Source organism: Poecilia mexicana, unplaced genomic scaffold (assembly GCF_051168715.1).
Source record: "Poecilia mexicana isolate PSO_F unplaced genomic scaffold, ASM5116871v1 scaffold_2, whole genome shotgun sequence".
NCBI classification, from domain to species: Eukaryota; Metazoa; Chordata; class Actinopteri; order Cyprinodontiformes; family Poeciliidae; genus Poecilia; species Poecilia mexicana.
The window spans coordinates 32,387,022-32,404,079 of record NW_028263371.1 but is presented as its reverse complement, the minus strand read 5'-3'; the positions used below and the strand labels follow the sequence as shown (position 1 = coordinate 32,404,079).

Sequence of the window (17,058 nt, the reverse complement as noted above, 5' to 3'; positions counted from 1 at the left end):
ATAATTATTATATTTTTGCCTGAATTTTGCATTTACCATTCTTCCCATTAGTTTATACTCATATATTCATCCATTTTTAAGAAATTTGCAAACTGATTGTGTTTCATATGAATGCTTTAGTTTCTATTGAATTTTTAAATTAGTTTAGTATTAGAGCAAAAGTCTTTATCTAAATGTGGTTTTTACCTAAAAAAGAAAATATTTAGGTCTATATAATGTTGATGAAGATCTATCACAAGGCGGAATCAAAAAATAGAGATCAAATTATATTAAAAAAAATTTAAAAAATTGATCTAGAAATCTTGTAAAGTCTAAATTATTAATGTTCCAAGAAAAGAGGTTAAAAATGGCTAACTTAACAGTCAAGCTAATGTGGTGATACCATGATTAAACAAGGGGGCTTAGGGTTCTTCATAATAATTTGTTTTGTCTATTAGGCCAGCCTCAATTTCCTTGACAGTCATATTTCTATTATATTTTCAATAGCATAACTTTAGCTAAGAAAGTAGGACTAGGCTAACAAACTGCTAGCATGGTAGTCAGGCTAAAGTGGTGCTATCAAGAGGGGAAACTGGGGCCCTAGACCTTGTTAGAAAGCTGTAGCCTTCATGGGCCTTTAGGTGATTTGATCACACACAGTCATACTCAGTTTTATCAAGTTCCTTCTGCGATTCACAACAAATTATTTGGTTGAGATGTTGCAGATTGACTGTTGGTGTTAATGCCAAGACCCAAATATAGAAAAGAAAATGTATCACATCAAAGCTACCAGTACACTATCTTAATACCTCATGCTTGGGTCCAACCATAATCACCACCTCTGCTCCCTGTCTTGACCCTGCTTTGAAAACCGAGTGTTGGGCTCCTGCTGTCACCATGACTGAGGTTCCTCACTGGGAAAGCTGTATATCTTTCTCCCATGTGGGGTGCACATGGCTGTTAGTCACTGATGGAAAACTTTACGGGATGCTTCTGAGGACAAAAACACTTCCTTGTCTCTCTAATGGCTTCCTTTAGCCAGACGTTGAACTCTGATTACTGTAGGTCTCCCTAAATGCTGGAGTCTGTCCGTAGTTATTTTGAGAGAAATGTGACATAAAAAAGGTGATTTAATTATGTTTATTTGAATACTTTCTGCTTGGTATTGTTAAGATATATGGCTGTCAGAGCATGCTAAATGCTGCTACCTCCTGATCTGCATATGTGACTTGTTGTGAAGGTTAGAGGTCTCCAGCGGGGGTCAGCGGTCACAAGGTCACGGACCTTTTGTAATGGTATTCGGCAGTAACACTCATGACTGATGTGCCTGACTTTTACAGCTCTGGAATGAAGCAAACCTTTCACCGAACGCCTCCGGTCCAGCCCCCGCTGCGTTCGTTGCTCCCATTGATTTAGGTCACGTCTGAGCAAGGGTCTCCAACATGTTTTGCTGCAATAAAACAGCTCTAAGAGGATAAGAGTGGCTTAGCATTGGGTTAAGCTAGGCAATCAGCCGGTGGGCGTACATAAGCGATTTGCTGGAAGGGAGTCAGGATAGGAGAATGGAATATTTCTGTGCTGAAACGGACAGTTTGTTGAGTTGGGGTAAGAAGATTGCTGCGGTCACTGAAGCAGTCACGCGAGGTCCCCGCGGTTCCCGGGCTGGCCTCGTTTTGGCTGCACAACTGGGGGATTGTTCTCCCTATTGCTTCCCCTGCTTAGCAGATTGCAATTGTTCACCTGTCAAATCTGATTAGAAGGTTTTGTGGAACCTGAGCCTCTGACAGAGCCGGGGAAGTGAAGCAAATTCAGGTTTCCTTCAGGAATTTGTGGGCAAAAATTCAAGAAACAACCGCGTTCTTGGTCCTACATGAAAAATTCATGAGTGACTCCAGAATAAGATGCAGTGCAGAGGTTGCCAAGCAATGATGGGAGCATGCTGTAAAGCTCAACTCAATATTTACATAAAACTAACTTGATGGAGATACAAAAAGATAGCGTGGGTGCTTCCAAACCAACTCTATACAAAGAAATACATGGTAATTTAACCACATTTTTGGATTTCTCGGTGAAATGCCATTAGCCCTACCAAGGCTGACGGCTGTCAGACTTGTGGAAACAGGAAATCAATTAAACAGAACATGTGTGACAACATGAAGTAGGCTAAAAAATCTCAAAAACAATTGAGAAGTGATTGATGCAAATGGCTCACTGCCAGTTGCCGCAAATGCTTGATGGCAGTTCTTGTAAAGTATGACATTACAAGCTATCGGGTTTGTGGAGCAACTGCTTAATCACCAGGTTGCTTTGGTTGGCGTTTTTGCCTCAATAGAATCAGAATTTGAAAACTTCACTTTGTGTTTGCTCAGAATAAATGCGAGAAAAGACACCCTGCCTCTAAACGTTGCACGTTTGCAAAGACAAGCCCACAGAGACCGGCAGTCTGTCGATGCTTTTCTTGCACAGAAAGTGTGGATTTCCTCAAAGCCAAAGTCTCTTTAATCACCGGCACACACGCCTGTGCACGCACACACTCCAGCTGACAAAACAAGGGTGGATCTCCTCAACCCGAGTCGTCCTTCACCAATGCAAGGCTTTCCCATCAGGACTCTAGAGGCTGGCTCGCCTCCTGGCGGGGGGCCTCTCTCCTTCAGAGAGGGCTTAGCGTGGGCCATGTGGGAAAGTTTCTGCCTGCCAGAACGCCGTTCCTGCTCGGCACGCCGCTGGATAATGACATGCCAAAACGCAGCGAGGAGAAAATGAGAGCAGAAGATCAGACTCGGCAACCTGGCTGTGCTGTCGATTGAGCTGAAAGCACTCAGGCTTATATGATGACCACACTGGCCTATTTGTTCACCAGGAGACCCACATTTCAACAGCAGGGACTAGGTCAGTGTGAGAGCTGGCTGCCCGGCCGTGCGCATGGAGCTCAGGGATGTTTGCGCTGTTCTCCTGGCTTTCTTCAAGAGGAATGGAGGAGGTAAACATGGAGAGAAAGTCAAAATGGGGTAAGAATTTTTCAACTTCTCTGCGTACATCCAGAACTCTTTGAGATAAAGAGTTTACCCAAGACCTGTTGCAATTTCCTGAGGAACTCTACGTGCCCGGGTGTGTTTCACATTTGCGTTCACCTGCATACGAGATGAGTAGTTTCTTTGAAGATCATCGTAGACCTGCGGCTGACAATTGATCGGGCCCTTAATTGCATTTCCTGAACTGCTGACGAATGTTTGGAATTCAGCCGGAGTGGCTCAGAGGTCAAAAGAGTGAGAATTGGCTTTCACCTCAACACGCGCTCTCCTTCGTCCTTTACTTTGCCCTCTTCTTCCCTCAGTGATGCACTCAATATTTCCTTGGCTCGGTTTGTGATAAATCATCCTTCCACTCTGAGAAAGACTGTTTTAACATTAAGTGATGCTTGTGTCATCTGAGAGTTATTTCCCATCCATCATAAGCATTTAGCACACCATGTCGTCCATGTAAATAGGGTTAAACGGAGCTGGATTTACAGTAATGACAAATTACAGAGTTTATCTTCAGGGATGTTTTACCGGGAGCTCGTCCAGTTATGGCCTTAATGAGATTTACCACTTTGGGAACAGGAATTGATGGGGTTTTTTTGTGTGTTTTATAATGAATTTACATCACATTTAAGGGCGTATTTATGCAAATTCACTTGGAATTGCATCGCATTGGGTATTTCCGAATATCAGGCCCGACTGTCACCCAAGAACTTTATTTTTCTGAATGTTCTCATCGAGTTAGCATATTAGCAAATTGATTCCCTAAGACATTTATTTAAACTATGAAAAGGATTTCTTTTCTATGACGATGGTGAGCAGAATACAAAGTGAGTTTTTTTTTCAGTCTCTCCAGTCCATCACTATCACATCTGCGCTTTCAGAGTTCCCCTAAGTGCTCTCCCCCGGCCTTCAAATGGACACAAACCGGTCCGCTGAGATCTCGCACGTCAGTTCGGAGGGAGCTTTAGAGTTAGCGTGAAAAATGAAGCGGATCTTTCAGAAAACGGGAGCTCTTTCAGGTGTGCTGGAACGAAAACACCAGACCATTTCCTCCCGTTCAGCATGTGGAAGTTTCTTCCCGCCCCGCCACTTAGTGACTTGAAGGTCGCCGAGGAAGTTTGTCTGCAGGTAGTCGGGCATGCGCGGGCCACACACATTCACCCACTTAATTCCACATTCAGATGGAGGTGTTTTTACTCGGCAGCATTAGACTCACTCTGACTCCATCTGTTGGCTGGCTTAATGATATTTCCTCTCATCTCGGTTTCATTGGCGCGGCCCTCTTTTGCACATTAATCATATACGTATCTCGCATTACCCCTGTCGCCAGGTTCTACCTTAATTTCAGCAGATCAGATTATCAGAAATATTGAGCGCTGTAGAAAATGAGCTGTGAGGAAGTACCAGTTGCAACAGGTTGGACTGTTTTCACAATATAAACACAGAGAAAGGGAATTAAAAGTTGGATGGTGGCAGAAGGATCAAGCTGCAGATTTATCTGTGGGTGATCACCTTCTTGTACGCCCTCGGTTTCTTTGTGATTCCTACCTGCAATACTGATCAGGCCTGTCCTCAAATCCTTGACCTGGGGTCAGAGTCTCAGGTCTTAAAGGCTCTGTATGTCCAGATCTTCCTCCTGCTATAGGTTGTTCTGATTAAGGCCAGTGTTTAAAGCTCTTTGACGGTGCGGTCAGCAGCTAGAGGCCTGATTACAGCCGGCTTTATCGCTCAGCCTGTACAGATGGTGGGCATACAGCTACATCCTGCCTGCCTTCAACCGTTTCACTCACTAACTTGCGTCCAGCATCCACCACTGTTAAACTAAACATTTACATCTATTTAGTATGTTTGTGATGGGGTGGAAAGGCTTCTGTGTTGAATCAAAAATCATAAAATACTCGTATCAGAGCAGCAATTTCAAATTTAATCATTTAAAGACGCATGATAAATCTGCTGATTTGTAAAGTCACATATAATCATATTTTTTGTATTGCTTTTCAAGCTGAACAAAATTTGGCCAATCTTTTTAAATGTCTAATTTTGAAATGTCTGCTAAGTATTGATAAAAGTTTCATAAACGCTTACATAAATCGCATATTGTTCACTGGTTGAACAAAGGAAGTGGCTAACAATGGAAGTTTTTTTTTCATTAATATTTCTGTTTATTATGTATGTATTAATCACAATGTGGTTTTTATTCTTTGGTTTTCAGCAGCAAGGTTAATTTTTAATACGTTTGGATGTCTCTTTATCTGAAAAGCATTAATTCAATATGTATAACCTAACATTATTGATAACATTTTAGGGTTTTCTTTGATATTTACCAGGTTTAGTAGAGAAATTCTAATAAAATCTATCTCATTTTAAAATGTAAACTCTTGATCCCCTTTCTGAGGCGCTACGTTTAACTTTAATCCACTTAAAACAGCCAGATTGTCCGTGCCAAATGTCACTTTGTTTCATAAATCATGAGGCTTGTGTTGTTGAATAATTAAAAAACACCTAAAAACAGAGAAATTAAGATCCCTTTCTTCCGGTAAGGAGGTTCCTTCTGCCCCCAGAGTGATCCCGTTGTCCCTTTCAAATGTGTCCAGCTTTATCAAGCGGAGATGATCTGATGCTGTGGCTCTTGACAGGCGAACGGCGGCGGAACCACGCGTCTGTTTTGCATGCAGCCCACAGCGTTAGCAGCAGATTGTTTTTGAGCCGATCAGGCCTTGAAGCTCAAGGTTACTCGCTTCGCGTTTGCCGCTGTGATTGGCCTTAATTTGAAGCCATCAGCAGCCACATATGCGGTGGACTTGCACCTACAAACAATGAAAAAAACAAACGGTCCAATAAGCCGGGAAGCGGAGCGTGTGTGCTGAGCTTTCTCTGCATGGCAAACGAAGCGGTCCAAAAGCAGCGCCGTTCTCTGTTTCCACGCTTGCCATGTGTGAGTTGATGTGGACAAGCTTATGAAAATATAAAAGAGAGAATCCCTCCTGAGGGAAGATCCATTTCAGAGAGGTTGCATTCTGCTCTCATTTCAGGTGATTTCAGCCCAGACGTTCATCTTCACGTCATATCAGACACCGAATTTCCATCATAGAGAAAACAACGTAACAAGTTCAAATTCGTTCAAAAGACTCACTCAAACACAACCATCTATGCAACAAAGAACCTCAAAATATCAACCAAAACGTCTGCCTTCCTCTGGGCTGAGGTCTGAAAAGTTTCAAAAGTTACACAATTGTTGACAGTGAAAAATATCTCTAATATGCCATAATTCTGCTTTAATTATTTAGATTTTAGGCAAACAAGGGGAAAAATACACTCCTATAGGGTTAGCAGAGCTCCATATTATGTTAGCTACATGCTAACTGCAGTGTGACATGGAACTTTTTGGTTTTTATTCTTGGCACATGCTAATTTCGCTCTTAACACTTTGATACCTGAATTTATATCCACTTTCACAAAAAATTATGTACTATTTCTGGTTTTGTTCTCAATCAGATGTGAAATTGCTAAGGGCTTATCATTTTAAACCTTACATTTCCCATTGGTGTAAATTTAGCTATGATGCTAATTTGATCCACCAGGCAATTAAGGAATGAAACAGACTGTTCAGCTTTGGAATGCTGATTATTTTGTTGATGGTCAAACAAGATTTTGAAGCCAAATCAAAATAAATGTTTTTGAACATTTATTTACTTTTTCATTCTTACAGCTAAAACACTGAGAAATCCCATTACTGTTTTGTCCTAGAAGCTTTTATCCTTTTATCAGAATTTTGATAGCATGTTTATTTTAATATATCATATCTAGAAAACATTTGTCAGCCCGAATATATTTCATTGCACTGCAAAGCTCAGGGTTTAGAATATTCAGTCTATCAGCCAAATTCAACGCAGTCGACAATTTGTACGCTTCAACTTCCACGAACAACGTGTAGTTCTCACTCCGACCAGTAGATGGAACCAAAGCACATCTGATATCAGTCTTAGTATGAGAGGCAGATGCATCAACCAACATTTCTAGTATTCATATTTATCAACAGTTCCCGGTATAAAGCTACTTAGCCTCACTGGTTCATATAATAAAGGGTTAAATGAAGGAATTATTATCTGTCTGACATATCGGGTAGCCATGAAGGTCATTGCTGATTGTTTGCATTATTTGACGTCTCTTGCTTTTCTCCTCACATTTTAAAGCCCAAGTGACATGAGATTAAAAAAATATATATACTGTGTTGTTTAGAAACTCCTCAGCGACAAAGCATCCTTTCCTCTGTGCTGTGTGCAGGATGGAAGAAACGGTGCGGTCGCTGCTGCAGAACCAGGGCGGCGTCCTGGAGCAGAGCGCCGTGGACACGGTGGACATCATGAAGGCCTACAAGGTGGGACACTTTTCTACTTTGGAAAACCTTCATGGGAGCTCAAAGTTCTCCTTTAATACGGTTTGAAAACACAAATATCTTTCAAAGGATTTTATTAACAAGTTGTGCCCTGCTGGCAGCAGCATTCTGTAATCTGTCTGACATCAGAGCCTGTGGTTCCCTGAATGTGAATAATGTTACCACGGTTTACTTTGAAAAGGACCAATGTTTTTTTTTTTTTTTTCATTTTGTGTTGTATAAACCTTCATGCATTAAGGTTACCATTTGAAAAAAATGTTATATATAAGAATAAAAATAATTAGTTTTGCTAACATTTAATCAAGCCCTCCAGTTTTTGATTTTGTTTTTTTTTTTGGTAGAAATTCATGCGAAATCAACACATTCTTGCATTTTTCATGTCAATACATAATTGCAAATTTTCCACAAAAATGGTCAAAAACATTGGTTTTAATGTAGATTTTTGGGCTCAATTTCTAAAAGGGGGCCCACAAAAATGATGATTCTGATTGTAGAAAAGCACAGAAACAATCATGAACTCCATGTTTCGAGACTTTTTAAAGGTGATCAGATATTAATTTTCCATCCGTTTGTGCAGTTTGTGAACAAACTTTCCTCCTGCGATCAAACTGTCAGAGTGAATAAACATGGACGCCATTTATCCTACTCCCAGCGGGTGTTTAGCTCCGGTACGCGTCCCCGCCGCTGCTGCCCTGTGTGTATTCAGCAGACTAACTCAATAAGTGGAAAGGGCAGCGTGCGTTCCCGTCCACGCGCCGCGACTCGCTGTGGATTATTACCACAGCGTCCGACGGCGCCGAAGCGGACATCGCCCAACTGAAGACAAATCAAAGCTGTAAAGTACGGCTGCGGATCTGAGCCGCTGATGGAATCGAACAAGATTGAAAAGCTAATATATGTTTGGATGAGATTGAATCAAAGTGAAAACAAAGTTCCCATTAAGAGGGAGCAGCGATTGGATTCAGATGAGCGCAGCCATCTATCAGTGCCGCGAAGCTCAATCTGTCGGCTCTGCAGCACATTAACTAAAGATACCAGACAGCTGACTGGTGGAGCTCAGGCAGGAGGCACAGGTTTAACTCATGGTGACATACCTGCTCTTCATCTGACTGAATAAAGTTAACAAAATGGAAAAAAGCTGCAAAAATTCATTGTAATTTTTGGTATTCGTTTTGAAAAGTTTAAGCGGTGAGCCACAACTTTATTTTTCAAATATTTTATGGTCGAAGAAAAATCATATATATACACATTATGGATTGAAATGGTTAAATATTGAAGGAAAAACAATATGTCCTTTATTTACTATATTTGATAGCCAGGGGTTTATGGCCTGCTTTAATAAGCTGTGACAAACCCTTGATCTCTACAGGGCTGGCTAAGAATTAAACATAAAAGACAAATAAGTGCTTTAAAGAATTAAAATGCAAATGAACACAGTTGAAAGAAAGTGGAAATGTATTACTTTTGTTAAGCTCCAGGCTATTTTTATTTTTATTTTTTTACCTCAGCCTAAAAATTCCTTTAGCTATAGCTCCTAAACAACAAAAATAAAAACCCTCCAGGCAATAGTTTCCTTTGAAAATTAATGGAAAACCAGAATCTAAATATTAGACACTCATAATAATGAAGGAGTCAAAAGGAGAAGAAATTAAGCTAAAATAGCAAGCAGTTAAAAACGGTTCCAAGCCACCCATCACCCTAAGCCCCGCCTCTCAGACGCTGTGTCCTATCAGGAAACAGAAGCACCATTATAAGCCGCTATAGGGGGTGAGGAGGGAGTTAAAACGTGTTGTTAGCTGCACTACTAGGTGGCGTCTGCATTGGTGCATCAAGGGATGCCTTAACGAAGCTCTCACTAGCAACGTTTCAATTACAAATGTATGTAAAGCTTTTTTCCATATTCTGCGAACGTCAAAAAAACACAATTTTGTAATTGTGGTGTTTATATTAAATGAGAAAGTCACTGAATAAATCATTAAAAATCACGGCGTTGACAGAGGTAAATGCATAATTCAGCCATGGCGCCAGCGCTCATCTTCTATCAGCTAATCAGAGGAGATGTCGGCATCTTATTTAGGCGTTGGAGCAACAAGCTCCACCTACTTGGGTGTGGCTACGTATGCAGCGTTTTGGTTAAACGGTAGTCGGTTATTTTACAGAACAGCTATGGATTCAATATGTTAGAATGACACACAACATTTTATGAACATAAAAGTATCTGTCCCATATTTCTGTATTATTTTAATATTCCGTATTTTCAAATTGACCTGAGAAGAGGAGGACTCTGATGTGTAGATGGTGGAAGTGAGGTAAAACTACTTTCTGCTTCCCCGTCTCTGCAGGATAAACTGTCAGAGGAGGAGCAGAAACAGAATGACGACCCGGCAGAGAGCGACGCGCCTCCAGTGGATCAGGAGGACAGAACCAGGCCTCTTCTGGAGCGCCTCAAGGCCCTGGAGGTGAGCTTTGATGCTATGGGGAAAAATCAATTTTAATTAAAAAATGTAAGTAATTTAAATTTAAAGGTTGGACTGAAATAGGTTATTTCCTTTAATTCTCAAGAAGGATATTACTGAAACTAAACAATAAAAGATAAGATTATTGATAAAGTTTTTTTCATTTATTAATAAGAAAATATGTTTGTTTTAGTTCTGTGAAAATTGTAAAAATGCTGCTATTTCCATGGTAGGCCCCCAGGGGGCGATAACATCCACATCACATATAAGAAAGTGCAAAAAGCAGCTTGTGATTGGTGCAAAATACCTCTACTCAGAGTTGTGATGTCTTGGTTGTGGAGAACATTTATGGCTGAGAAGGTTTTAGAACTAACATGTGAAAAGAGGCTAAATATCCAAACTAGTGTGACAATTAAAGAGGAAGATGATGATTTATTTACGGTGTTGGATATTTCAACTTGTCAACTGGTGGTTCTGGTTCTGGTTGTTCTTTCTGGTGCTGTGTGTGAGCAGCCTGAATAAATCCGCTCACTCTGTTGTTTTAAGATGATTCCTGTTCTAGGCGTAACAATGCGAGAGATGTGAGGGGTTTCCTAATAATAGAGGCGCTAACACAACAAGGCGTTGTTTAATTACTCATCAGTCCACCTCCAGAACCAATTCCCACGCTCTGACGGTTTAATTAGTCAGCGTTTGGGCCACGCTGGAATGTTTTTGGGCCCCAATTACGTTTTCCATGTTTCCGTGCAGGGCCTGGTGGGTTGTGCTGAAAGGGCAGAGGGCGAGCGCAGCACAGCAGGCTGACAGCTCCTAATGCGCCGCCTGCCTCTGACAAATTGGAAACTCTGGAAGATCAATAGCGCGCCGCCTCGCCGCTCGCCAAGCAAAGGAGATATTCTTATTAGATTCAAACTCTCGCAGCACAAAAGTTCAACATCATAACTTCCGTCCCCTTGACCTTTCTCTCAGTTGCACTTGGTAATGCTTTTTATTGGCCGTCCTGGTTCAAAGTTGACATCTGACCTTTGTTATGGAAGCCTCCCTCTGATTGCTGCCTGCGTTGCTCATCGTTGCGGCGTGTCACTGAAGCGAGCTTGTTGTTTCAGGAGGAGAACTCAACCCTGGCCCTGGAGAACGAGAGCCAGAGGGAGCAGTACGAACGCTGTCTGGACGAGGTAAGCCACCGCCGGCTCCACCGGGTGGGTTCTGCTGCACGGAGGTAAACAAGAGGCCGCTCACGAGGCTCCGCAGAGCACGGCGCTGCCCGTTTACTGCAGCCACGCGCACTAAACCACAGCATGAATGCTGAATCCACACCCCAAAACAGACACCAGCCTCATATTTATCAAATATTATGACAGCAAACGACATGTTTTCAAATCACTTTGACCTTGTATTATGTTGAGAACAAGACAAACAGTGTGAAATCTGAAATTAAGGACCTATAGAATTGGCCTGATTCAATGTTAAAGATGCAGCAAGTTGAAATAGACTGCCACCTGCTGCTACCTGAGGAGGAATTGTACCTCAATGGCCAACCAGGCGTTGCCATGGAGATTAAAGGACTTCTCAAACAAGAATGAAAAAGTCAAAGCAACACTCCAGGCATGTTATAAGGGAATACCATTATAACATGATGATAAGCTGAAAAAAGTTGATTTCACACAATACTGTCCCTTTAAAAGTGGAACATAGTGACATCTAACTGTAAAACCTGCAAACTGGAACAATTTCATCATAGTCCATCTTACAAGAAAGACTAAGCAACCTTTATTGGCAGAGTCAACCTTTTCCAGCATGCGAAAAACGTCGACATCTAGTGGCAGAATCTGCAACCGCAACAAACCAAAGAACAATTTATAACAGAGATGCGATCCAGTTTATCGTACTGTATCTGCAGAGTTGGGAAAGAGTGGCATCTGCTGGCAAAAACTGAAAACTACATCTAATCCGAAACAACCTGGTGTCCTTGAGACCACTGCGCCTATGGAAGGCAGGTGAAAGTGCAGCGTTTCTGATGGTGACATCTAGTGGCACAATCTATAAACTGCAGCCAACGCTTTGATAATAGAAGGGCACATGGAGGCAGGTATTGTGTGGGTCAAACTAAACCACTAAGCTAAACAGAACTTTGCATTTGGCTTTAAACCACCATTACTGAGAAATAAATCATTTTAAAAATTTTCAAGATTTAAAGAAATCAGAGGCACAAACTGATAAACACCTTCTATTGACTCTTACGCTGTTTCTGCAAGTTACGAAAACTATTTTTCAAACTGATTTTAAAGGTGCAACATAAGGACCTTTATGTTGCACCAAACCAGTATGCACCAGGTTTGGTACATACTGCACCAAACCTGGTATCTATTTACCTCTAAACTTTAGCACCAGGCAGAAAGCTTTATCCTGCAGTCAGCATTTAGTTGGACCCTTCCAGGTACCATTGATTTCAAACATTAAGGCATAAGTAGCATAATTGTTGATATTTTTCATAGTTGTTATTGCCACAGTCGCACTGATTTTTTTATGTTTTAGTTTCAGAAAGTACACTTTAAAATAAATGTAGGTTTTTCTGGGAACCCTTTCTGATGCAGATTTTGGCATATCGATGGCACCCTTGCTGAGATCCTCGTCCTCCTGGACTTTAAGCAAACACAGTTCAGTCAAAGTACAGAAGAGACCAGCAAATACCTACTCAACACACACACACACACACACACACACACACACACACCCACACACACACACACACACACTCTCTCTCTCTCTCTCTTGTGCGCCTCCCACTTCTGATGCTGCTCTGGGTAACTGCCCACATGGTTAGCATCAGAAACGGGCAGCGCCTGCTTCCTGTCGTTATTCCTGCAGCTCATTTGTAACTTTTTGCAGCTCCAGGGAACACAGGGAACGTTTAATATCCATAAGTGTGTGTCGGCAGAGCAGCTGGAGCCGTCGTTTACATAACAATAGCCCTTCAGAGCCTGCTGGTTATTTGAGAGGGCCTGATAAGCGCAGCTGGGGGAGTCGCAGCAGACTCTGGATCGCTGTGGGACAGCAGGTCCAGCAGGAACGAGTTGAGCGGCTCGTCCTGGAAGCCGAGGAGATTCCCCCGGAGGAGCGAGGGACCGGGATGAAAGGAGGAGGAGGAGGGCTGGGAGTGATGCCCGGCTGCCTCTGCTAGCCTCTGGCTGCAGAAACGCTTAACACACTGATCTCCATGTTTACCCTGCTCTCTGCTCATTCAATAATCCAGAGTGCGGCTTCACACGCTATTAATGAGCAATCGATGATGGTAATAGGAGCTGCGTCTCCATCGGCCTTGTGGTCTGAGTTACACGAGGGTGTGAGGAACAACAGCACTTGATCCAGTCAGGCCTCTGCCTGTACATCAGCCAGCCTGTCGATACGGCCATCAGGCAGGAAGGGAACAGGAAGGCGCCCGCTGCACCTGAGCGACGCACCACAAACACATGAACAAAACCAAACATGACATCTGTTTGGGTTTTCCTTTAAAGCTGGAGAGTCATTTCACGCATAAAGCTAAAGCTGATTTTTCTCTCTCTTCTCTGTTTAAGGTTGCCAACCAAGTTGTCCAAGCTCTTCTCACACAAAAGGTTTGTTTCAAATGTTTCTGTTCTTCATTTCAGTGCAGCTCTCCACACATTTCAGCTCTTGCTCTGATTTTGACTTATTAAAACGCAGAAATACAAAATTTCTCGATAAATATTTCCAGGTTGGTCAGACTTGAAATCACATATTCACAGATGAATATGATACTCGGACAAATGGACTTGAAGCTAAAGCTGTGTACACACACATCCGAGTCTTTGTAAAAACGAATATCTCTGCCACATCGTTTAAAAGAAAAATAAACAAAAATCAAACCTGAAACTTGCATTGGTTGAACAAGACAGAGATAATAGACCCGGTATAGTAGGGTTAGAGTGAGTGCGTGTCTTTGTTGCTAATGTGTGTTTAGACAAAAAAAAAATACAAAAAAGACTTTGGTAAGGTGAGATAATTTTATTCATATAACACATTTTCAGCAACTTTTATCAAAAAAAAAAAAAAAGAAGAAAATCCAAGAAGTTTTCATTCCAATCCACCCCTGAGCGTTTTTTTTTTTTTAAACATACCTAACCCGTAGGGGGCAGTGCAGAGCTAAGCTAAAACCCGTTAGCCAATCAGATTCAAAACAACCTCAACTTCCTGTTACGAATTCATCATGGCGCCAGGAGGTTCATCTGTGTGGACACACAGACTGCGATTAAATAGTGAATTAGAATATGATGTTTAAAAATAAAAGCTGATGTTGGTTGGGAATTGCGTCAAAGCCAGTAGTATGTGGATATATTGGTGCTTTATTTGTTACAGGACCATAAATCTCTGTTTCCCCATGAACACAAATAATTGTTCTTTTTTTTTGTGTTACTAAATTGAGTTTCTGTGTGGATGAAATATAAAAATGTCCTGGTTTTTTCCATTCTCCTCTTTTTTTTAGAGAAGGTTTTTATTCTTTGAAAGAGCAGTGATCAGCGTTATGAACGTTAAACCCGGCTGTTTGTCTGTTTGTGTGTCAGGATCTGAGGGAGGAATGTCTGAAGCTCAGAACCAGAGTCTTCGACTTGGAGCAGCAGAATCGAGCATTGAGCGTTTTGTTCCAGCAGAGGATCAAGCCCGCCTCAGACCTGCTTCTCCAGGTAAAAACCAGCTCCTCTTGACCTTTCACCTTCCACCGCTCACTTAGGAATATCCATTTTGATAAAACAATCTTTTTAGATTAGAGCTTTTCAGAAAAATGTTCCCTCGTGTAAATAATCTCTTCCGCTGACACTTGACAAAAATAAAAGTCTCCGAGCTTTTTCTACATCATCAGATCTGAGTCAGCCATTTCCTGTAAACATTAAAAAAACATCTCCATGTCCTTTTAGGGAGCTTGTTTTGTTTCTGATTATTTTGTGTTAAAAAGCTCTGGATCTGACTCAGTCAGTGACGCGTGTTTGATTCGACACGTTTAAACCAGGATCTAGATCTGGATACATCAGCGTGTTTGTTACACAATGTGTGTGGACTAAACCCAGTTGGTAAAACAAGTTGTGTTTTCTGTGTGCATATAGCCCAAGGTCAAACCCATGTGGGGCCCATTTTATGCTCACTTACAGCGTATATTGGCCCTATGCGTACCTGAAAACGAGATCTTGAAACAATCTTTTCAAGAATTTAGAACTGGCTAGGAAGACGCTAAAGCACCATTGTTTGGTCATACAGACAATCATCCCAAATGGGGCCCATTTTCAGATAATTTTTTAACCATATGGGCCCCATATGGCTTAACATTTAACAAAAAATTTGATCCAGCCCAAATCAAAAGCAAAGTAAGTGGCTACTTTTTCAGCCACAGGTCTTTGAATATTCTCACAGAACATCAATCTCAGAAAGTCTTAACTGTAAGACCAGTTTTTAAATTAGAGCTTAAAATTTCATATAATAAATCTCTTTAAACAGAATACATCGATTTTAGGTTTAATTCACATCTAGAAACAAGTGGGCTCATTACGGATGTGTTCACACCAGACCTGTTCAGTCCACTTTAATCCAAATCCAGTCCGATGTGAGCTGCGCAATCAGACTATGATGCGAACCAAAAAAATCTAACTATGTTCCTCCTACAAACCTCATGTCTCGGTTCGGTTGAAGTGAACTCTGCTGTGTTTTGAATGCACATATGAACACTAGGCAGACCGGACACCGAAAGCAGGAAGTGGACTACAGCACAGAGCATTCTGGGTAAATACTACCAAAACAAACGCACTAACCTAGCGCTAGCAGGAGAAATAACTCATGTGTTTTAGCCAAAAACAAAAGTGAAATCCTCCAACCGTTAAAATCTGATGCTACTCCATTTTTGTTTCCATTTGGTGAAGAAGGAAGTTGCGGTCAGTATCTTCTTCAGAGGCTTTCTTGTTGTTTCCTTCAGTGGTCTTGGTGCAGCGCCCCCTCAGGCGAGGAGGGGAACAGGCTGCTCAAAGGGTTTGGTTTTTTGGACTCCGAACAAATGTTGCTGTTTTGGTCCCAGTAGAACAGACTCTACTGGACTATCGGGAGGAAAACAGTCAGTTTGTTTGCTAAATCCAGTGGCTATGAGGCAAACACACTGTAGGCCATAGCTGTGATTCAAATGGATCGTCTTCGTGGTAGAAAATCCTCCCTTTACGTATGAGATCTCCGTTAACGTGCGCTTACGAAAGAAGACCTGCCACTCTCCGAAGGAAAGGACACTTTCAAATAATTGTTGAAATTGCTGCAGGGCAATTTACTGATCATATTAAAAGAACAAAAAAAAGCAATAGAAATAAGAGGAGAAAAGAGTTGTCATTCCAGTCAGACAAGAGGAGACAGAGAGAGGTGAGGATGGAAACGGGAAGGGAAGATAAGAGGGAGAAAGAGGACAGAGGAGTGAAAATGGAGAGAGATGAGATAGCAGAGAGGCTCCGGCTCTGACAAGAAGGTCAAATTATGAAGAGGCAGAAACGGAGTAAATGGAGTAAAGACAAGAGAGAAGAAAGAAATAAAATCTGTGAGTGCGTTTTAAAGGGATTTGTCAGTTCCTTGCTACCTCCTGTGACTTTATTGAGCAGAGAGGAGCAACGCTAAGTGAAGCTGTTATATAAAAGCCTCGCAGAGGAATATTGATGATACCACCAAGAAGTCCAATCTCTCTGAAAAAGCGTGTAGACCCACAGAAACATGATGGAGTGCAGCTCAGACCGCAATTTGTTTTTTCCTCTTCTTTGTGAAGGCAGAGATGCCATCTATAAATTAGCTACACGTCGTCGTCAGACAGGTAAAAAGAAAATTAATAACATTGTTTGTTTACGTAAGTAACTGATCAAAGTTCTCGAGTTCGTGACTGTGTCCTTTTTTTTTTCTTTTTTCTTTTCTTTAAATTAGTCGCAACTTTCCCCACAACCAGCTGGGGGATTTATTGTAAGTATTAATCATAATACGGTGACGCTACAGCGGATGTTCGTTGCATTCATTATGAGTTGTGTTGTGTGTGGGAGAACTGTTAAAAACAGCTAAATCTGTCCGTGTCAGCACGGACGGGGACATCCTACGGAGGATCTATCTGTTCTCCCTTCTATTATTTGACTGCTGTCCCAATTACAGAGCTATAGGGGAGGATGAAACATCTTTGTTAGAC

General features: G+C 41.6%; 1 protein-coding gene across 4 annotated transcripts in view; it reads left to right on the top strand.

Annotated features, from left to right (window-relative positions):
• LOC106914879 (nck-associated protein 5-like) overlaps positions 1-17,058 on the top strand; it is a 126,996-nt gene that overhangs the window by 85,744 nt on the left and 24,194 nt on the right. For all 4 annotated transcript variants that reach the window (XR_015765861.1, XM_014982043.2, XM_014982045.2 and 1 more), the window contains 5 exons: positions 7,287-7,380; positions 9,741-9,857; positions 10,961-11,029; positions 13,430-13,468; positions 14,435-14,554. Coding sequence is in view for 3 of the 4 variants with exons in the window: in XM_014982043.2 (XP_014837529.2) it covers positions 7,287-7,380; positions 9,741-9,857; positions 10,961-11,029; positions 13,430-13,468; positions 14,435-14,554 (439 nt within the window). In the remaining variant the exon portion in view is untranslated. The remainder of the gene's footprint in view (positions 1-7,286; positions 7,381-9,740; positions 9,858-10,960; positions 11,030-13,429; positions 13,469-14,434; positions 14,555-17,058) is intronic.